Here is a 23,473-nt window from a genome sequence, read left to right on the forward strand (position 1 = left end):
TTTGAAAGGCCACAGGAGACAAGAAGTCTGACACATAGTCAATGCCTAGAGAGGATGGTACAGGAGAATCTCCAAGTGAACATCGAAGCCATGACTGTGTCACTGGACCCTTGCTCATTTTGGTATTCCAATCTTGAAAAATCGCCGGAGCTCGCCACTCACGCCTTGGAGATCTTGTCATGCCATGCAGCCAGCGTTCTCTCTGAACGTGTGTTCAGCGCTGCTGGTGGTGTGCTGACAGATAAGCGCACACGGCTGTCCACTGAGAATGTAGACAGACTCACGTTCATAAAGATGATCAAATCATGGATTCGCAAGGACATTTCTACCCCTGTGTCATCCTTGGGAGACTAAAAGCTTGGGGATTTGGTAAAATCACCTCACCAACCGTTTTAAGCAACAGTGGGGCAATTGATGCCACTTAACCCTAGAACGCATGACCATAAAAATCTACACTTTCACATACCTGGGGCCCTTTAGGCCCGTGTGCAAATAACATGGAATAACTCAAACTCAAATGACAAACAACTATATACATGAAGAATACCTAGAGTTTCAAAATTCTAACTAAAGCAATCTTGCAGAAAATAGAAAACAATTAACTGGGCGGGCCTGCAAGGCCACAGGTATGCATTCTAGGGTTAAGTGGTGTCTGTGCCACAATTTTGGGAGTCCCCTTGCTGTGTCTTACGTGACGTTGGCATCATCAATTCCAGGTGGGTTGGGTCGCACCCCCCCCTTTTAACTGTAAGAAACTACATACACTATGGCTTGGGGTAACACAGATGGTTGAGTCTGAAGAGCTGTTTACTCAGAGGTCTGCTCCAAATCTTCAGTGTCTGCTAGTCAGCGTAGAATTTTTAACTGCATCTAGCCTAGGCAATACTTTGGGCGTAGTAGCCCAGTGCGAAGCAAGCTGCACCGCCTGTGTATCTAATAAGAATTTTTAAATTAATCTAGCCTAGGCAGACTGTGGGGACCCCCAACCAAACCCAGATGCTCAGCCCCCCTACTGCCCCCCTTTCATGGACAACCCAATAATGTAACTCTTACAACTGGATGGGTGAGGATCGGTCACAGCTTTATTAACTCTTTATACTCATTCCATTAGAAAGGCATTTTATTTCTAAAATAATTCAGCTTGTTGCAGCATGCCCTGGGTCCCCACTCCGGCCAGATGGCCAACAAGTGTAACTCTCCAACATGTCCTTTCTATTTCCAGGCCACGGAGGATCCAGCGTACTCGTATGCAGGACTCTGACCCCCACCCATCACTCTTAACGCTTGTTCCACTCCGTCCTGGAGTCCTGACAGGAATATGTCCAGTCCAATATCTATTAAGTGAACACCGTCGGGCCGTATGAGGCCTGCTTTATCTCCTTCCAGTTGTCAGTGTCGTATCACTACACCGCCTCTGTCTCTTCTAAATTTTGCCATCCGAATATTTATTACCCGCCTTGTCCATTCGATGGCCGTGATGTCTCGCGCACCTTGCCATACCGCTATCGGCACAATCTCTGACCATACTATCGCTAATTTTGTGAAAAATTCTCTGAAGCGCTCAGTGTCTAGTTTCATTATTGCCATTAGTTATGCGCTCTTGTGATGACCTAGGTTGTTTCCCCCGGCCTGTATAACTAAGATGACCGGACCTCTTGCCTCTCTCCCTACCTTGATTACCTCCATTAGTACCTGTGGCCATAGCAGGCCTCTAATACCTCTCCAGTTGAAATATGTGTTATGAAAGTCTAATTTCCTCCCGCCTGGGCGGACTTTCGCCCTTTTTTGTGCCCAATATATATACGAGTGGCCTATCACTCACACTGTTGGCTTAGCGTCACCTGTAAAAGAAACAAACCACGTTAGGATAACAAGTCCGGTCTTATGTATCTCGCCAAACACGTGGATCGCCATCTCCCTATCCTCTGAACTTCCGTTTCTGACAGTCCTGCTCTTGCTGCTTCCGTGGCCGCACCTATGCGGAATGAGTGTGTCCCGTAATCTTTGGGGTGGTTCCCTGCCGATGTTATGCATTTATTAAATATAGCTTGGAACAGGTATCTTGATAATGGCGTTCCATCAATGTGTGATACGAAGAAATTACTTTGTGATCTGATGGTTAGATATGTTTTTACTATTGTTACCCGACTCAGTGTACCGTTTGTGGGTTGTAGAAGTACCCAAGTACCCCTGCCCGCTGGAACCGTTTTCGATTGGTGTATGCATACACGTATTGCATTATTGGCTATGACTACTTCCTGGTGTAATAAGCGTCTACTGGTGGTAATTTTGGATTGAGGGACTAATTTGCTTATACATAGCGCCCCGAAGAAGGCGATCACAAATGCAGTAGACATTAGTGTTGCTTCAAATTGTGAGTGTCATGTTAATGGTGTTAGGGATAAGATGTGAGAAATCAGTTTTAGTGACACGGGACGGGACGTCTACATTCCTGACTTGGCTGACCCCTTTTCCACCCTTTTATGGATTGTCTGATGATGAATCTTTGTCACATCTCCCCAATTCAGTAGTTGGAAGTGAAATGCTACTCCGGTCAGACACCGCTGCGCTGACGCCCCTGATATGCCCCTCATCATTAGCTGGTGGAGAAATTCTATGGTGACTTGTGATCTGGCTTGTTCACATTGGTCAACCAGTCTGCCTGCTGCTAGTCGTGTCCACTCTTCCCATGCGTTACCGTATGCTTGCCACGTTGACGGGGCAACTGACGCTCTGATTAATGGCATCAACTATTCGCCACTAGATCCCATAGGGAGGGTGGGCAACTGTTGCCCGATGGGTGGGCGTTGTGGAAGAGCTCTGTGAAAATCTGCCAATTGAATTGTTATAAAGCATTAGCAGCAGCTTTATACCCCTCAGCATAGTGGCTAACGCGGACCCATACATTGTGTTTTAGGCACAGGAATACTAGCCTGCGTAGTAGGCCTAGCACTGGGAGAGACGATGATGCCATCTTATTAATGCAGTGCGCTAGGCTGGTGTTTTGTGTTATGAAGCGTATATTTTTGTTAGCCAGGCGCGCGACCCATATTTCTATTGCTACCACTATTGGGAAAAATTATTTTCAGGGCTAGATGCAGCTAAAAATTATTATTAATTTCAAAGCTGGTGGAGCTTGGTATAGATGGCCTAATACAATGAGTCCCACACACTGCTAGAAGCCCAAATATTTTTTCAGAGGTAGATGCAGATAAAAATTATTTTTAATTTGCAACCTGATGGAGGTCAGTATAGATGGACTAATAGAGAAAGTCCCACACACTGCTAGAAGGCCAAATATTTTTTCAGAGCTAGATGCAGATAAAAATTATATTCAATTTGCAACCTGATGGAGGTCAGTATAGATGGACTAATAGAGAAAGTCCCACACACTGCTAGAAGGCCAAATATTTTTTCAGAGCTAGATGCAGATAAAAATTATATTCAATTTGCAACCTGATGGAGGTCAGTATAGATGGACTAATAGAACAAGTCCCACACACAGCTAGAAGCCCAAATATTTTTTCAGAGGTACTGTAGATGCAGATAAAAATTATTTTTAATTTGCAACCTGATGGAGGTCAGTATAGATGGACTAATAGAGAAAGTCCCACACACTGCTAGAAGGCCACATATTTTTTCAGAGGTAGGTGCAGAAAAAAATATATTCAGTTTGCAACCTGATGGAGGTCTGTATAGATGGATTAATAGAACAAGTCCCACACACAGCTAGAAGCCCAATATTTTTTCAGAGGTAGATGCAGAAAAAAATATATTCAGTTTGCAACCTGATGGAGGTCAGTATAGATGGACTAATACAACAAGTCCCACACACAGCTAGAAGCCCAAAATTTTTTCAGAGGTAGATGCAGAAAAAAATATATTCAGTTTGCAACCAGATGGAGGTCTGTATAGATGGATTAATAGAACAAGTCCCACACACAGCTAGAAGCCCAAATATTTTTTCAGAGGTAGATGCAGATAAAAATTATTTTTAATTTGCAACCTGATGGAGGTCAGGCTAGATGGACTAATAGAGAAAGTCCCACACACTGCTAGAAGGCCAAATATTTTTTCACAGCTAGATGCAGATAAAAATTATATTCAATTTGCAACCTGATGGAGGTCAGTATAGATGGACTAATAGAACAAGTCCCACACACAGCTAGAAGCCCAAATATTGTTTCAGAGGTATATGCAGATAAAAATTATTTTGAATTTGCAACCTGATGGAGGTCAGTATAGATGGACTAATAGAGAAAGTCCCACACACTGCTAGAAGGCCAAATATTTTTTCAGAGCTAGATGCAGATATAAATTATATTCAATTTGCAACCTGATGGAGGTCAGTATAGATGGACTAATAGAACAAGTCCCACACACAGCTAGAAGCCCAAATATTGTTTCAGAGGTACTGTAGATGCAGATAAAAATTATTTTTAATTTGCAACCTGATGGAGGTCAGTATAGATGGACTAATAAAACAAGTCCCACACACAGCTAGAAGCCCAATATTTTTTCAGAGCTAGATGCAGACAAAAAATTATTTTGAATTTGCAACCTGATGGAGGTCAGTATAGATGGACTAATAGAGAAAGTCCCACACACTGCTAGAAGGCCCAATATTTTTTCAGAGGTAGATGCAGAAAAAAATATATTCAGTTTGCAACCTGATGGAGGTCAGTATAGATGGACTAATACAACAAGTCCCACACAAAGCTAGAAGCCCAATATTTTTTCAGAGGTAGATGCAGAAAAAAATATATTCAGTTTGCAACCTGATGGAGGTCTGTATAGATGGATTAATAGAACAAGTCCCACACACAGCAAGAAGCCCAAATATTTTTTCAGAGGTAGATGCAGAAAAAAATATATTCTGTTTGCAACCTGATGGAGGTCTGTATAGATGGATTAATAGAACAAGTCCAACACACAGCTAGAAGCCCAAATATTTTTTCAGAGGTAGATGCAGATAAAAATTATTTTTAATTTGCAACCTGATGGAGGTCAGTATAGATGGACTAATAGAGAAAGTCCCACACACTGCTAGAAGGCCAAATATTTTTTCAGAGGTAGATGCAGAAAAAAATATATTCAGTTTGCAACCTGATGGAGGTCTGTATAGATGGATTAATAGAACAAGTCCCACACACAGCTAGAAGCCCAATATTTTTTCAGAGGTAGATGCAGAAAAAAATATATTCAGTTTGCAACCTGATGGAGGTCAGTATAGATGGACTAATACAACAAGTCCCACACACAGCTAGAAGCCCAATATTTTTCCAGAGGTAGATGCAGAAAAAAATATATTCAGTTTGCAACCTGATGGAGGTCTGTATAGATGGATTAATAGAACAAGTCCCACACACAGCTAGAAGCCCAAATATTTTTTCAGAGATAGATGCAGATAAAAATTATTTTTAATTTGCAACCTGATGGAGGTCAGTATAGATGGACTAATAGAGAAAGTCCCACACACTGCTAGAAGGCCAATTATTTTTTCAGAGCTAGATGCAGATAAAAATTATATTCAATTTGCAACCTGATGGAGGTCAGTATAGATGGACTAATAGAACAAGTCCCACACACAGCTAGAAGCCCAAATATTTTTTCAGAGGTAGATGCAGATAAAAATTATTTTTAATTTGTAACCTGATGGAGGTCAGTATAGATGGACTAATAGAGAAAGTCCCACACACTGCTAGAAGGCCAAATATTTTTTCAGAGCTAGATGCAGATAAAAATTATATTCAATTTGCAACCTGATGGAGGTCAGTATAGATGGACTAATAGAACAAGTCCCACACACAGCTAGAAGCCCAAATATTGTTTCAGAGGTACTGTAGATGCAGATAAAAATTATTTTTAATTTGCAACCTGATGGAGGTCAGTATAGATGGACTAATACAACAAGTCCCACACACAGCTAGAAGCCCAATATTTTTTCAGAGCTAGATGGAGACAAAAAATTATTTTGAATTTGCAACCTTATGGAGGTCAGTATAGATGGACTAATAGAGAAAGTCCCACACACTGCTAGAAGGCCCAATATTTTTTCAGAGGTAGATGCAGAAAAAAATATATTCAGTTTGCAACCTGATGGAGGTCAGTATAGATGGACTAATACAACAAGTCCCACACACAGCTAGAAGCCCAATATTTTTTCAGAGCTAGATGCAGACAAAAAATTATTTTGAATTTGCAACCTGATGGAGGTCAGTATAGATGGACTAATAGAGAAAGTCCCACACACTCCTAGAAGGCCACATATTTTTTCAGAGGTAGATGCAGAAAAAAATATATTCAGTTTGCAACCTGATGGAGGTCTGTATAGATGGATTAATAGAACAAGTCCCACACACAGCTAGAAGCCCAAATATTTTTTCAGAGGTAGATGCAGATAAAAATTATTTTTAATTTGCAACCTGATGGAGGTCAGTATAGATGAACTAATAGAGAAAGTCCCACACACTGCTAGAAGGCCAAATATTTTTTCAGAGCTAGATGCAGATAAAAATTATATTCAATTTGTAACCTGATGGAGGTCAGTATAGATGGACTAATAGAACAAGTCCCACAAACAGCTAGAAGCCCAAATATTTTTTCAGAGGTAGATGCAGATAAAAATTATTTTTAATTTGCAACCTGATGGAGGTCAGTATAGATGGACTAATAGAGAAAGTCCCACACACTGCTAGAAGGCCAAATATTTTTTCAGAGCTAGATGCAGATATAAATTATATTCAATTTGCAACCTGATGGAGGTCAGTATAGATGGACTAATAGAACAAGTCCCACACACAGCTAGAAGCCCAAATATTGTTTCAGAGGTACTGTAGATGCAGATAAAAATTATTTTTAATTTGCAACCTGATGGAGGTCAGTATAGATGGACTAATACAAGAAGTCCCACACACAGCTAGAAGCCCAATATTTTTTCAGAGCTAGATGCAGACAAAAAATTATTTTGAATTTGCAACCTGATGGAGGTCAGTATAGATGGACTAATAGAGAAAGTCCCACACACTGCTAGAAGGCCCAATATTTTTTCAGAGGTAGATGCAGAAAAAAATATATTCAGTTTGCAACCTGATGGAGGTCAGTATAGATGGACTAATACAACAAGTCCCACACACAGCTAGAAGCCCAATATTTTTTCAGAGGTAGATGCAGAAAAAAATATATTCAGTTTGCAACCTGATGGAGGTCTGTATAGATGGATTAATAGAACAAGTCCCACAAACAGCAAGAAACCCAAATATTTTTTCAGAGGTAGATGCAGAAAAAAATATATTCAGTTTGCAACCTGATGGAGGTCTGTATAGATGGATTAATAGAACAAGTCCCACACACAGCTAGAAGCCAAATATTTTTTCAGAGGTAGATGCAGAAAAAAATATATTCAGTTTGCAACCTGATGGAGGTCTGTATAGATGGATTAATAGAACAAGTCCCACACACAGCTAGAAGCCCAAATATTTTTTCAGAGGTAGATGCAGATAAAAATTATTTTTAATTTGCAACCTGATGGAGGTCAGTATAGATGGACTAATAGAGAAAGTCCCACACACTGCTAGAAGGCCAAATATTTTTTCAGAGGTAGATGCAGAAAAAAATATATTCAGTTTGCAACCTTATGGGGGTCTGTATAGATGGATTAATAGAACAAGTCCCACACACAGCTAGAAGCCCAATATTTTTTCAGAGGTAGATGCAGAAAAAAATATATTCAGTTTGCAACCTGATGGAGGTCAATATAGATGGACTAATACAACAAGTCCCACACACAGCTAGAAGCCCAATATTTTTTCAGAGGTAGATGCAGAAAAAAATATATTCAGTTTGCAACCTGATGGAGGTCTGTATAGATGGATTAATAGAACAAGTCCCACACACAGCTAGAAGCCCAAATATTTTTTCAGAGGTAGATGCAGAAAAAAATTATTTTTAATTTGCAACCTGATGGAGGTCAGTATAGATGGACTAATAGAGAAAGTCCCACACACTGCTAGAAGGCCAAATATTTTTTCAGAGCTAGATGCAGATAAAAATTATATTCAATTTGCAACCTGATGGAGGTCAGTATAGATGGACTAATAGAACAAGTCCCACACACAGCTAGAAGCCCAAATATTTTTTCAGAGGTAGATGCAGATAAAAATTATTTTTAATTTGTAACCTGATGGAGGTCAGTATAGATGGACTAATAGAGAAAGTCCCACACACTGCTAGAAGGCCAAATATTTTTTCAGAGCTAGATGCAGATAAAAATTATATTCAATTTGCAACCTGATGGAGGTCAGTATAGATGGACTAATAGAACAAGTCCCACACACAGCTAGAAGCCCAAATATTGTTTCAGAGGTACTGTAGATGCAGATAAAAATTATTTTTAATTTGCAACCTGATGGAGGTCAGTATAGATGGACTAATACAACAAGTCCCACACACAGCTAGAAGCCCAATATTTTTTCAGAGCTAGATGCAGACAAAAAATTATTTTGAATTTGCAACCTTATGGAGGTCAGTATAGATTGACTAACAGAGAAAGTCCCACAAACTGCTAGAAGGCCCAATATTTTTTCAGAGGTAGATGCAGAAAAAAATATATTCAGTTTGCAACCTGATGGAGGTCAGTATAGATGGACTATTACAACAAGTCCCACACACAGCTAGAAGCCCAATATTTTTTCAGAGGTAGATGTAGAAAAAAATATATTCAGTTTGCAACCTGATGGAGGTCTGTATAGATGGATTAATAGAACAAGTCCCACACACAGCTAGAAGCCCAAATATTTTTTCAGAGGTAGATGCAGAAAAAAATATATTCAGTTTGCAACCTGATGGAGGTCTGTATAGATGGATTAATAGAACAAGTCCCACACACAGCTAGAAGCCCAATATTTTTTCAGAGGTAGATGCAGAAAAAAATATATTCAGTTTGCAACCTGATGGAGGTCAGTATAGATGGACTAATACAACAAGTCCCACACACAGCTAGAAGCCCAATATTTTTTCAGAGCTAGATGCAGACAAAAAATTATTTTGAATTTGCAACCTGATGGAGGTCAGTATAGATGGACTAATAGAGAAAGTCCCACACACTCCTAGAAGGCCACATATTTTTTCAGAGGTAGATGCAGAAAAAAATATATTCAGTTTGCAACCTGATGGAGGTCTGTATAGATGGATTAATAGAACAAGTCCCACACAAAGCTAGAAGCCCAATATTTTTTCAGAGGTAGATGCAGAAAAAAATATATTCAGTTTGCAACCTGATGGAGGTCAGTATAGATGGACTAATACAACAAGTCCCACACACAGCTAGAAGCCCAATATTTTTTCAGAGGTAGATGCAGAAAAAAATATATTCAGTTTGCAACCTGATGGAGGTCTGTATAGATGGATTAATAGAACAAGTCCCACACACAGCTAGAAGCCCAAATATTTTTTCAGAGGTAGATGCAGATAAAAATTATTTTTAATTTGCAACCTGATGGAGGTCAGTATAGATGGACTAATAGAGAAAGTCCCACACACTGCTAGAAGCCAAATATTTTTTTAGAGCTAGATGCAGATAAAAATTATATTCAATTTGCAACCTGATGGAGGTCAGTATAGATGGACTAATAGAACAAGTCCCACACACAGCTAGAAGCCCAAATATTTTTTCAGAGGTACTGTAGATGCAGATAAAAATTATTTTTAATTTGCAACCTGATGGAGGTCAGTATAGATGGACTAATACAACAAGTCCCACACAGCTAGAAGCCCAATATTTTTTCAGAGCTAGATGCAGACAAAAAATTATTTTGAATTTGCAACCTGATGGAGGTCAGTATAGATGGACTAATAGAGAAAGTCCCACACACTGCTAGAAGGCCAAATATTTTTTCAGAGCTAGATGCAGAAAAAAATTATATTCAGTTTGCAACCTGATGGAGGTCAGTATAGATGGACTAATAGAGAAAGTCCCACACACTGCTAGAAGGCCACATATTTTTTCAGAGGTAGATGCAGAAAAAAATATATTCAGTTTGCAACCTGATGGAGGTCTGTATAGATGGCTTAATAGAACAAGTCCCACACACAGCTAGAAGCCCAATATTTTTTCAGAGGTAGATGCAGAAAAAAGTATATTCAGTTTGCAACCTGATGGAGGTCAGTATAGATGGACTAATACAACAAGTCCCACACACAGCTAGAAGCCCAATATTTTTTCAGAGGTAGATGCAGAAAAAAATATATTCAGTTTGCAACCTGATGGAGGTCTGTATAGATGGATTAATAGAACAAGTCCCACACACAGCTAGAAGCCCAAATATTTTTTCAGAGGTAGATGCAGATAAAAATTATTTTTAATTTGCAACCTGATGGAGGTCAGTATAGATGGACTAATAGAGAAAGTCCCACACACTGCTAGAAGGCCAAATATTTTTTCAGAGCTAGATGCAGATAAAAATTATATTCAATTTGCAACCTGATGGAGGTCAGTATAGATGGACTAATAGAACAAGTCCCAAACACAGCTAGAAGCCCAAATATTTTTTCAGAGGTACTGTAGATGCAGATAAAAATTATTTTTAATTTGCAACCTGATGGAGGTCAGTATAGATGGACTAATACAACAAGTCCCACACACAGCTAGAAGCCCAATATTTTTTCAGAGGTAGATGCAGAAAAAAATATATTCAGTTTGCAACCTGATGGAGGTCTGTATAGATGGATTAATAGAACAAGTCCCACACACAGCTAGAAGCCCAATATTTTTTCAGAGGTAGATGCAGAAAAAAATATATTCAGTTTGCAACCTGATGGAGGTCAGTATAGATGGACTAATACAACAAGTCCCACACACAGCTAGAAGCCCAATATTTTTTCAGAGGTAGATGCAGAAAAAAATATATTCAGTTTGCAACCTGATGGAGGTCTGTATAGATGGATTAATAGAACAAGTCCCACACACAGCTAGAAGCCCAAATATTTTTTCAGAGGTAGATGCAGATAAGAATTATTTTGAATTTGCAACCTGATGGAGGTCAGTATAGATGGACTAATAGAGAAAGTCCCACACACTGCTAGAAGGCCAAATATTTTTTCAGAGCTAGATGCAGAAAAAAATTATATTCAGTTTGCAACCTGATGGAGGTCAGTATAGATGGACTAATAGAGAAAGTCCCACACACTGCTAGAAGGCCACATATTTTTTCAGAGGTAGATGCAGAAAAAAATATATTCAGTTTGCAACCTGATGGAGGTCTGTATAGATGGCTTAATAGAACAAGTCCCACACACAGCTAGAAGCCCAATATTTTTTCAGAGGTAGATTCAGAAAAAAGTATATTCAGTTTGCAACCTGATGGAGGTCAGTATAGATGGACTAATACAACAAGTCCCACACACAGCTAGAAGCCCAATATTTTTTCAGAGGTAGATGCAGAAAAAAATATATTCAGTTTGCAACCTGATGGAGGTCTGTATAGATGGATTAATAGAACAAGTCCCACACACAGCTAGAAGCCCAAATATTTTTTCAGAGGTAGATGCAGATAAAAATTATTTTTAATTTGCAACCTGATGGAGGTCAGTATAGATGGACTAATAGAGAAAGTCCCACACACTGCTAGAAGGCCAAATATTTTTTCAGAGGTAGATGCAGATAAAAATTATATTCAATTTGCAACCTGATGGAGGTCAGTATAGATGGACTAATAGAACAAGTCCCACACACAGCTAGAAGCCCAAATATTTTTTCAGAGGTACTGTAGATGCAGATAAAAATTATTTTTAATTTGCAACCTGATGGAGGTCAGTATAGATGGACTAATACAACAAGTCCCACACACAGCTAGAAGCCCAATATTTTTTCAGAGGTAGATGCAGAAAAAAATATATTCAGTTTGCAACCTGATGGAGGTCTGTATAGATGGATTAATAGAACAAGTCCCACACACAGCTAGAAGCCCAATATTTTTTCAGAGGTAGATGCAGAAAAAAATATATTCAGTTTGCAACCTGATGGAGGTCAGTATAGATGGACTAATACAACAAGTCCCACACACAGCTAGAAGCCCAATATTTTTTCAGAGCTAGATGCAGAAAAAAATTATATTCAATTTGCAACCTGATGGAGGTCAGTATAGATGGACTAATAGAATTATGCTATGCCCAAAAGATTTTACTTCACTAGGTGCAGTAAAAAAATTGGCATTCTATACACAGGTGGTATATCTTGCAACACAGATAGGCTACTCCACTGACTAACACACTCTGCAATAGGCCAAAAAGGATTAGCTTTGCTAGATTCAGCCAAATGCTTTGAAAAAAACTTGCACAGCACTGGCACAGACCTGCCTGGCAAAAACTGATAGGAACTGATGTAACCTAGTCCTGAAAAGGACTCCAATTACAATTAGTCTTTACTCCCACAACCTATCTATTTAACAGCACAGACCTGCCTGATAAAAGTCATAGGGAATGCTGTAACCTAGTCCTTAAAAGGACTGCTGTTAGAACCTTGTTCTTAGGTTTTTTCCTTTGCTGGTCACATGACCTTGTTGGCCTATTTAATCCTGCTCCGCCCTTCTGGCTTTGCTGTACTTCATTGTTTAACTACTTTCTAGCTAGCCTGTGCTCTGTATCTAACTCTGTTAGTTTGCTTGGTCTATGGACCTCTATGTTCTATATATTTTGTTTGTTCGTCTGTCTGCTACTATTTCTGTTAGGAGGTGTCCCATTTTCCTCCCAGTCCTTAGTACTTGTAGGGATTCCTTCCCCACATCTATAGGTCTCCGTACAGACTAGCTTAGGACTTTAGCAGGTCTGATCGCAGGATCAGGTCCCCTGTTACGTCGTAGGGATTAAGCTGAGTTCTATCGTAGGGACAGATCTCCTCTCTTTCCTTAGCTCTGGTAGCAGAACATAACAACTGCAATCACAACTATTCCCTACTCCCAAGCTATCTGTAGATTTGTGCGAAAATTGGCTTGAAATTAACAAGGTATAGCGCACACAGCAACAGCGGTGCCGTCTAACACGCAGCTGCAGCAGTGAGAAAATGGTGGCGACGGGGAAAATGGCTTGGTCTTATAGGGCAAGGACATGTGACATACACTGCCAATGACACATGCCCTTGCTTGTGTGAAAAAAAGCACTTCGCTCCGTGTGTGCGCTGCTGATAGGCTGACAGATTGCACCTCCCCACTGTAAATGCGGGAAAGAGAAAAAAAAAATGGAGATCTTCATTGTTCCTGCAGAGATCCATCCCCTGCCCCTCCCCCCACCCCGCTGTACACTCAAACTGCGTATTAACATTAATTTTCATCATTACTGAGAAAAAATCCAGTTATGATTTTGGTGCACGAACAGTTATCGAACATAACCTCGAACAGCCGAATTTTTCTCAAATTGTTCGTGTTCGCCGAACGGCTCGAACACCGCCCAAAACAGCTCGAATTTGAGATTGGCGAATAGTTCGAGTAGAACAACGCTCATCTCTAATAGGCATCTGGGGGTTAGGGACAGCCCGTTCCTGCCTGCTGTACCTGGCTGGACGCAAAAATATGGCGAAGGCCACGTCAAATTTTTGGTGAAAAATTCAATAAACTTTTTAAAAAGAAACACATTTAGGGACTGCATCTTTATTAACCCCTCCACGTGAGGGGTTAATAAAGATGCAGTCCCTAAATTATTATTATTTTTTAATTAATTTTTCCCAAAAATTTTGACGTGGGCTTCGCCATATTTTTGTATGCCAGCCATGTACAGCATCCAGGAACGGGCTGCCCCCAACCACCAGATGTCTATTTGTACCTGGCCGGACGCAAAAATATAGGTAAACCTTTTTTTTATTATTATTTCATTAATTTCATGAATTAATTAAAAAAAAAGTACTTGGGGCTTCGCCCTATTTTTGTGTCCAGCCAGGTACAGCAGGCAGCAACGGGCTACCCCAAACCACCAGATGTCTATTTGTACCTGGCCGGACACAACAATATAGGGAAGCCCTTTCTTTTAAAATAAAATAATTTAAGAAAAAAATACGTGGGGCTTCGCCCTATTTTTCTGTCCAGCCAGGTACATCTAGGCAGCTGGGGGTTGGAATCCGCAGGGAGGCCCAAGCTTTCTGGGCCCCCCCCGCTGCATATTGCAGTCCTCAGCCACCCCAGAAAATGGCGTGTTCATGGAAGCGCCATCTTCTGGCGCTGTACCCAACTCATCCAGGGCCCTGGTGCGGTGGCTCACTGGGTAATAAAGAGGTTAGGGCCAGCTTGGCATTATCAGCTGGCCCTAAGCCCTAAATTCATGCGGTCATGCCAATATTAGACATGAACGCCATGAATTTCTAGTAAAGTATTTAAAAAAACACAACACCCAGAATAAAGTCCTTTAATTGAAATAAACACACAATTTTTTAATGTTCTAAATTAAACCATACTTACCATCACACCCATTCCAGCTGAAGCCAATGTCTTCTGCAATAAAAAGTAAAATGGGCGTGATGGTAAGTATGGTTTAATTTAGAACAATATAGAATTGTGTGTTTATTTCAATTAAAGGACTTTATTCAGGGTGTTTGTGGTTTTTCTTTAACTTTGACTATGGGGTTAGTAATGGGAGTGTCTTATAGATGCCTCTCCATTACTAACCTGGGCTTGATGTCAGCTGGCATTATAAGCTGACATCAACCCCAGCCTAATTACTCCACTGCCACCGCTACAGGGCAGTGGGAAGAGCGAGGGTAAGTGCCAGAATTGGCGCATCCTATGGATGCGCCATTTCTGGGGCGGCTGACGGCTGGTGTTTCTAGCCTGGGAGGGGGCCAATATTCATGGCACCCTTCCTGGGCTATTAATATCAGCCCCGAGCTGTCTGCCTAGCCTTTGCTTGCTATTAAAATAGGGGGGACCCCACGTCATGTTTTTTGGCGTCCCCCATTTTGATAGCTAGGAAAGGCTATGTATTCAGCTGAGGGCTGATATTAGTAGCCTGGGAAGCTCCGTGGGTATTACCCCTTTCCCAGGCTTCAAACATCTGCCCCAGCCGTCTGCTTAACCTCCGCTAGAGACTAAAATTACGGGGAACCCCACGCCAATTTTTTTTTTAATAAATCCTTTATTTTAACACTAAATGACAAGTACAGTAATCAACACTATCACTGTACTTCTTATATATGTGACTGACATGTTTTTATCTATCTAATCTATGTGTGATGCTCTATTCTTTCTATTCTAAATTGTCGGGTACCGATGCTGAATTGCCGGCCGGCTTTTTTAAAGAGACGATGCATGAAAACACTATTATTTTTTTAATAAATCCTTTAACACTAAATTAAAAGTACAGTAAGCAACACTGTCACTGTACTACTTATATATGTGACTGACATGTTTCTATCTATCTAATCTATGTGTGATGCTCTATTCTTTCTGTTCTAAATTGTCGGGTACTGGTGTATGCCGCTGCTGAATTGCCAGCTTTTCGTGTAATACATTCTACATTATTCTTAGTTGTTTTCCTTCATGAAGAATTATCCTACATGGAATGAAAGGGTTTTGTTTTCATTCCGATATTTGTGTCCCATTGACTTGCATTGGTTTCCGGTATCGAAATCGGCGATATCCGATATTTTTTGGGTATCAGTCCGATCCAATCCGATCCAATATTTCCCGATATCGGAAGGTATCGCTCAACACTAATTATAATTTGATACCAATTTTACCCTTCTTCCCATCACTTAATCAAGCTGCAGGCTATAATTTTACATTGATTGTGATAAAAGATCAGATATATTTCCCCCTGAAGCAGTCCCATTTTTGTCCAAGGTTGCGTCTAGCGTTACAATTTACCATCCGCAATTCAGCTTGGTTGACACCACATTTTTGTATATTTTATTTACATAAAAAAATAAATAACAGAATTCTGCAGCATGATGCCTATACTATAGCATCATGTTGCCATGGACCTGTATTTTAAATTTAAAAAATGCCTTTGTAGGGATCCTGTGATACAACAGGACAAAAAAATTAGAGACTTCGTAAGTATTTTTGGATCAAAAAGCTCAAAAAACATCCAACCACATCAAGGTGTATCTAAATATGGATGGTCCCTGTCACTAATGTCCTACCTCTTCATGTGCCAAACCAGCCTCATCTGAACTAAGGAAGTGAAATAGAACCAGGCATATATTGCAATTAAAACCTTGCCTAGGAAGGATGCACATATAAAGGGGCTGAGCAGATGAGAGGGCCACCCCCTCGCCCCTCCATGTATACTACAAAAAAATAGGGCCCCTACACCTTTCGCATTAAACTAATGTACAGGTGCAAAAATACACAATATCACCAATATACAAACATTTATATACATGATGCATCAGCATACTGCAGCTACTGAATACATAAACCTCATTATTGCTGTAAACTTTTCAAACATGTTTGAAACCTTTGGCAATGATGTAATCCCTGCATGTGTTGCGGCTGTCTAATAGCGGCGAGTCATGCAGCCGCAGCAACGTGAACATATTTTACGAGCATGTTGAAGATACTTGGTTAGGACTCCAGCTTGCTTGGATAACGCCTTATCCGAACATGTTCGCGCAACACTAGAAAGTACCAAACATAGCCAGTGGTACAGTTTCCGGAAAAAAAGACTAATCTCATTCAACACCTTCAATAATTGTAATTCTATTTAAATGAGTTTGTAATTTTCAAACTAGAGCGTGTGAACTTAAAATGCCAAACTATGTTATACAATCACTTTATTCTGCTCTATTCCTGATCCAATATACCCAGATCTTCTCTATTTTGTAACCATGAATATATTGAAGAGACCAGCACTCTGGTACTTTGCAATAACTTTAAGGTTTATTCCAGTGGATCTTCAGGACATTATATTGTATATATGATGCGTTTTGGCTTAATCAAAGCCTTTTTTAAGGCTTTGATTAAGCCAAAGTGCTTTATATATATGATGTCCTGAAGATCCAATGGAATTAATCTTAAAGTTATTGCAACTTATGTGAGTTACTGTCTAGGGACGCCATACCTAGATGCAAACACTGCTACTTTCCTGAGTGCCGACTGGAATTGTGGATTGTTTCTTAACTATGTAGATCAGTGTTCACCAACTCCTGTCCACAAGAGCCACCAACAGATCAGGTTTCCTGGATATCCTTAGTATTGCTCAGGTGTTGGAATTATCACCTGGGCTATACTAAGGAAATCCTCAAAACCTGATCTTTTGGTGGCTTTAGAGGACTGGAGTTGGGGAACACTGATGTAGACAAAGAGGACCTAGACTTGCGGGAGTGGCAGTGCAGAAATGGAGCAGGTTTACTATGGTAACTATATGTAATACATGTTTTTTTACATTTCTCTTAAAGTTTTACAAATGTATTCTCCTCTCCCATTCCATCGGCCACAGCAGTGGTCCGTGGCTGCAGTAATGGGAGAGGAAGTAACGCCTCTTGCCTGGTGGTGTTTGCAGCTCTTCAATTGATAAGCATGTCTGACGGGACATGACATGTGTTTCATGCCTCACCATGCCAGGCCAACTAAATAAAAGCAGAGTTGTGGACACCGGAAGGTAAGAAGCGGTACTCCCTCTCTCATTCAGAATGGGATGCGCAAATTGATTTTCTCCAACTGTAAATTAATCTCAAACAACTTAGTTCATTTATAAACAATAATTTCAGGAAATCTCTTTAGGGAAGATGTCCCATCATAGTCATTGACGTTGAAGTATATCAGCAATGTCAATGTGACTCCATCCGATTATTTGAACTGGCTAGCCACTTCAGCTCTATATGGCTTCTTATTAGTTGTCACAAGGACAACCACTAACTTTTTTATCTAATCTTCCATATTCTTTAAATTGTACTGCTAAATTATTACATTTGTTATTGACTCCATATTACTGGAATAATACTTTGGAACCTACTGTTTGTCCAAGTCAATGAGCAGAATGGTACAAGATCCACATACCTTGTATATAGGACAGTTGAATTTATTCTTAGCTTTAAAACTTTTATTACAGCATATTACTAGAAGAGCCATGTTTATAGTTACAATAAAGTATCTTGTTTTACAGTGATATCCATAATATGTTTCTGTGTTTTGCTTGTAGCTGGTTGTGATAGCTTATGATGACGGCGACCCTGTGAAATCTAATAGCACAATGGTGATAATAACAGTTCTGCAGCCATCTGTAATCCCACGGTTCACTCAAGATGAATACAGGTAAATTCAACTTTTTCTAAGAAATGGATACAAAGTTGTTTTTTATGGAATGTGTTGGGTTGATTAAGTCAGCAGTGTTCCTATATTATGTATACTGTTGTATTTTTATGGATATAATGCATACTATTTTTATTTCAGAAGGAAAAATTCACAGTTTAATAGAGTATTACTGCCTTCTGATTTCATATTAGGGATAAATACTTCTCAATGCTCTAATTTGTAGATCACTTTCTTTGATGTTGCCATTATCATTTTCGTTTCAATTTATAATATAAATTATGTGTCATGTTGTTTTTTATTTCTTCTATCTATTCTACAGAGGAAAAAAATAACACAAAAGTAAAAGTTATGCTTTACACAGTCTGAACCTTTAGCTATGGACTGGCTTGATATTTCTCCCCAACAGTTGGCCTAAACTATACTTCAATTGTGATATATGTTGGTAAAATCCACCATTACTCAAGTTTAAAAAAAAACAATTCATCTGCCCTCGAGAAAAATCCATAGTATTCATTAGAGAATAGAATTTAACGATATTATTAGCAGATAAGTCGAACTGCTGAGATTGTGTAAGTTTGCAATAGACATTTGTACAATAATATCATGTGGCTCAAATTATTGTTGGGTATTGTAGTAGCTGCTATTACAGTTGTCTACAGGGGTGTTGCTAAATTTTGAAAACTTGGGGCATTGATTGGTTGTCTAGTTGGGGAATATTATGTAGAGCCTAGCGGTGAAAGATATCCGAACACTCCATGAGTGGACTAAAATCTTCAATTTTATTTCAGGAACATAAATATAGAAAGGACAGCTTAGTCAGCAAAACCAACGCAGTTCGACCAGAAGGTCTTAACCAAATCATATTATCTCACCGAGAAAATGTACCATATAAAAAAAAAATTATTCTCAATATTTTAAAAAAATCTATATCAAAGAAGAAGACAATAATCACTGTATATCTTTTCACTGTTAACGTATGACAAGCTCATGTGCCTGTGCACCCGTAAGAGGATTATGAGACTGGTGGGCTGGAATCTCCTCTCCCTGCATTATGTAGAGATTAATTACCACTTGAGTACATGCATTTGATTGAAAGAAACGATTGTTGTCTGTAAGGTGCAGACATACTTACCAATATCCTGGTTGAGAAAATAAGGATTTTTAAGGCCTTCTGTAGGACCACCTTGGTATAGCCCAAAACCAGACTTGAAGGCCCATTTTTGACAAACCCTATTTTTTTAGGACTGGTACAGGTCCACACAGGTAGGATTTATTTCAGAATATTCTGGACAAACAATCCAAAGCCATTAGCAGCAGGTTATAAAACCCTAGGTATGTACAACTTGTATCGAGGTGTCCAAAAGGCCAATAGTTTTTATATTACTAAAGTCTACAGCTCTACTCTTGACTAGATTGTCAAATTAATAAGAAACAAAAGTGATAACAATGTAAAAGGCAGAATAAGATCATGACAAAATAATGATAGAGATAGAGACACCCTGGAAGCTGAGCAATGAGTACCCGTTAAAGCTGGAAAATGGAAGAGTGGGTCGGATGTAGATACACTTACTTATAAGCATCCACTTAAAATAATAGTCATAGTCAGATATCTGTGCATGGTGCTGATGGTGGCCTAGTAAAGTACAATGATGCCGCATTATTACTTATGATACTCCTATGTGATGGTTCATAATATATGCTTTCAATGCTTTATTTTCCTTGGTGAATATTCTGTGAGCATCATGATCACTTTTCTTCATGACATATTGCATTTATTATGCTTACCTGTGGGTATCTGAACTAAGTGCATCTTTCTTCATGACAAATATATAATTAAAGCTGACATTTTGAACTCTAATTACTATTATCCGTGGTACAAATATGGGAGGCGTTTTATAACATTTAAATGCATCACAGAAAATATTTTTTTTCACAAAATGGCAATAAATCATGGAACAAATGTCTGAAAAAACCCCTGTTGTGCTAAATATGGGGAGAGAAACTATATTGAGTAATTATGTAAAGAATGATAATTATTTATGAAGCTTGTATGTGATTACATTGCTAAGGAAGATGTAAATGCCATTTATACTCTGGGACATTAATACAAATCTATACCAAATGGATAGCACTGGGGTTAGGTTCAATTTTGACCATGAGCAAAATCTGCAAGGAGTTTTCATGTTCTTCTTGTATTTGTTTCGGTCTCTCCACATTCCAAAAATTTAGTAAAAGGTTAATTTTCTTCCTAATAAACTGACCTAATCAGTATGTGAAACATTTCCCTATTGTTAAATAATATATATAAAAAAATAGGATAAATAAGCTCAGTTTTGATATAATATATTCAACTGACTAACACTGCTATGGTAAAGACTGCTGGTAATGAGATCTCTTCCAAGGAAGATCTAAATTATGTTTTAAGGATATTTTATTAAGTTTTAATCTAGGTTGAAGAAATAAAATATTGATACATGATTGTATTGATTACTAAATAATAGGAGGGTTAAAGTGGGAGGAAATAGGATCAAAAAGTGAACATTCGGCAGAGAGGCTAGACATTATAGGTAAGGTAATTCTAACTAGCTTTAGTCCATCAGTATCCACATTGGAATTATGCCAGATAGGGACATTTGTTAAAAGCATAGGGGGAGAGGCAAAAAGGGACAGAAGGTTCCCTCTCCCATCCTCCCCCGTGAGCCTATATTTCGATTTCGAAAGATTTGTAATTGCTGGCTTAATTATCTTAGGGCATTTGTTACATGAAATATTAGCTTGTTGAATCTTCTCCATTTTGATTTCCCACCAGAGATGAACAGATCGACCTGTGGAGGATCGAGATTGAGTGGAATTTCTTGAAGTTTGCCATTTCAAGAAAGTTCAAACATTCTGAGATTCACCTTGCGCCCCCCCCCCTTAAAAAAAAAGCACCCAGCCTAAAATATTATCATACCTTTCACAGTGGTGATCAGTACATGCAACATCACAGAACAGCAGTTCCCAGTGGAGCACAGTTTGTATGACATAGATATTTTTCATCTCCAGAGTCACTGGCTATGTCTCTTTCTTCTGTAGACTGCAAGCTCTTTTTGATCAGCAGGATACACTCTCTCTAGCTCTCTCTCATTCTCGCCTGAAGTGTAAGCTCTAATATACACTGGGGTTCTCTAATTCTCTTTCTTTCCTCTCCCCCACTTGTATTTTCCAAATAATTTCAAGCTCTTAGAAACCAAAATGAAGACAGACCGCTAAAAATAAACTTCTATTAATATATTAAAAGCATGTAAGACTCATAATTCTTAAACACATAAACAACAAGGACTTGCAGGGTATTTGGGGAATATGATCAGGGTTAGTCTCATTATGCCAGATAGAGATATAACCGGACCTACAGGTGCTGCTCACGAAATTAGAATATCATCAAAAAGTTCATTTATTTCAGTTCTTCAATTCAAAAAGTGAAACGCATATATTATATAGTGTCATTACAAACAGAGTGATCTATTTCAAGTGTTTCTTTCTGTTAATGTTGATGATTATGGCTTACAGCCAATGAAAACACAAAAGTCATTATCTCAGTAAATTAAAATAATTAACAAGAAACACCTGCAAAGGCTTTTTAAGTGTTTAAAAACATCCTTTAGTTTGTTTCAGTAGGCTTCACAATCATGGGGAAGACTGCTGACTTGACAGATGTCCAGAAGGCAGTCATTGACACACTCCACAGGGAGAGTAAGTGTGACGCCCAGTTGCGCTTGGTATCACAGATCCTGGAAGAGTGCATTAATGGAATCCTCCACAAGAGGCCCCCATAACCATTCACACATCTTCACTTTCCACCTCAGACAAGCAGAGGGAGCCCGTTAGGGATAGATAAATAGGGAAGGTGGAGCCAGGCAGCAGTTAGTCTATTCTGGTTTAGCAGTGAGTCCAGTACTGTCTGAGAAGAGTTACCTCAGAGGACAAATGCCTGTTCCAGCTCCTTCAATTGCTATTCTGCAGTGGAGCTTATCCAGACCAAGGCTGAGTGTAGCTCAGAGAAGTGAGCTTTAGGTGTGCCGGCTCCATAAGATCTGTGAAGCGCGGCAAGCTGCCATTAGTGTGAGTAGCCTAGTGAGGGCTCGAGTAGGCCGAAGGCGAGTGGAGAGTTAGTACATAGGGGGCAGAGGAGCTTAACTAGCTTACCCCGAAGCAGTTACCGGACACCGGGTCCGAAGTTTACCGGGATCTTTATGACCCAGTAAGATATAACCGGAATCCCTGGAGAACTACAAGTCCTGGGATCGCTAAAGTGCTGATACGTAACAGAGCCGGGAGACACATAGGCCCCCCAAGCTGAGGAGCGTGTACTCCAAGAAAAGGCCCTACCACAACTTCAGCCAGCGCAGGACAGAGACAAAGTTAGGCCTAGCTCCAGGCAGGTCAGAAATTTACTATGCAGAGGCAAGTAACAGGAGGCCCTAAACCCGCTCATTGGGGAGGATCCTGATATGCACCCTTCACCCTACAGTGCTCCGGGACGTGCCTGAATTTCCACCAGTAAAAGGAACTGAAGTGACTATCGTGTCTGACCCTGTTCTTGCTCTGACCCGGCTGGGTCTCGCCTGCCCTGCATTCCCCTTTCCGTACGCTGCCCTGAGGCCTAGCTCCACCTGTGGGGATTTATTCCATCAAGCTGACTTATCATCAGCCTCAGTGGACTGCGCAGCGCTGGTGACTCTCACCAGAAGCCACAGGTGGCGTCACGAACTTTTATAAAAATTAATAAATATCCACCCTTTTTAAAGAGTGACCCCAGGGTACGGGCCCGGGAGCCGACCACCGCGACATCCCCAAGGCCAGGCAAAGGCCCGAGTACCGAGTCATCCCCATCCCCCTGGGCTGGTCATCTCTTCTGGCGTCGCGAACAGGATCCCGTGCCCGCTGCAATGCCGCAGTGTTGTGCCCGTTGCCACCGGGTACTGTGCAGCTTTATTCTGAACTGTGTGTTTTGACTGTGGGGAAGATTGCCGCCATTGTTGGGCCGCCGAGCGTGAAGAACGGCGTAACCGCGGGAAAATTAGGGGCGTACCTGCAAAAGAGCGCGAAGCTCTGGACATGCCGCACACCTCGACGTCAAACCAGGAAGCGCCAGGTCCAGTAAGGAGCGTCGCTGAACGCTCTGACGTAGGACGCAAGCGACGCAAGGTAATGAAGACGACCGTCACCTGCGGAGCTGCAGCCTACGGGAAGAAAAA

General features: G+C 39.8%; 1 protein-coding gene across 1 annotated transcript in view; it reads left to right on the forward strand.

Moving 5' to 3' along the window:
- PCDH15 (protocadherin related 15) overlaps window positions 1-23,473 on the forward strand; it is a 2,836,044-nt gene that overhangs the window by 2,205,620 nt on the left and 606,951 nt on the right. Inside the window, exon 23 of the mRNA XM_073685487.1 lies at window positions 18,124-18,236. Within this exon, the coding sequence (XP_073541588.1) occupies window positions 18,124-18,236 (113 nt within the window). The remainder of the gene's footprint in view (window positions 1-18,123; window positions 18,237-23,473) is intronic.

Source organism: Phyllobates terribilis, unplaced genomic scaffold (genome assembly GCF_046119375.1).
Source record: "Phyllobates terribilis strain yellow unplaced genomic scaffold, ASM4611937v1 Scaffold_5__5_contigs__length_657084704, whole genome shotgun sequence".
In the NCBI taxonomy this organism is placed as follows: domain Eukaryota; kingdom Metazoa; phylum Chordata; class Amphibia; order Anura; family Dendrobatidae; genus Phyllobates; species Phyllobates terribilis.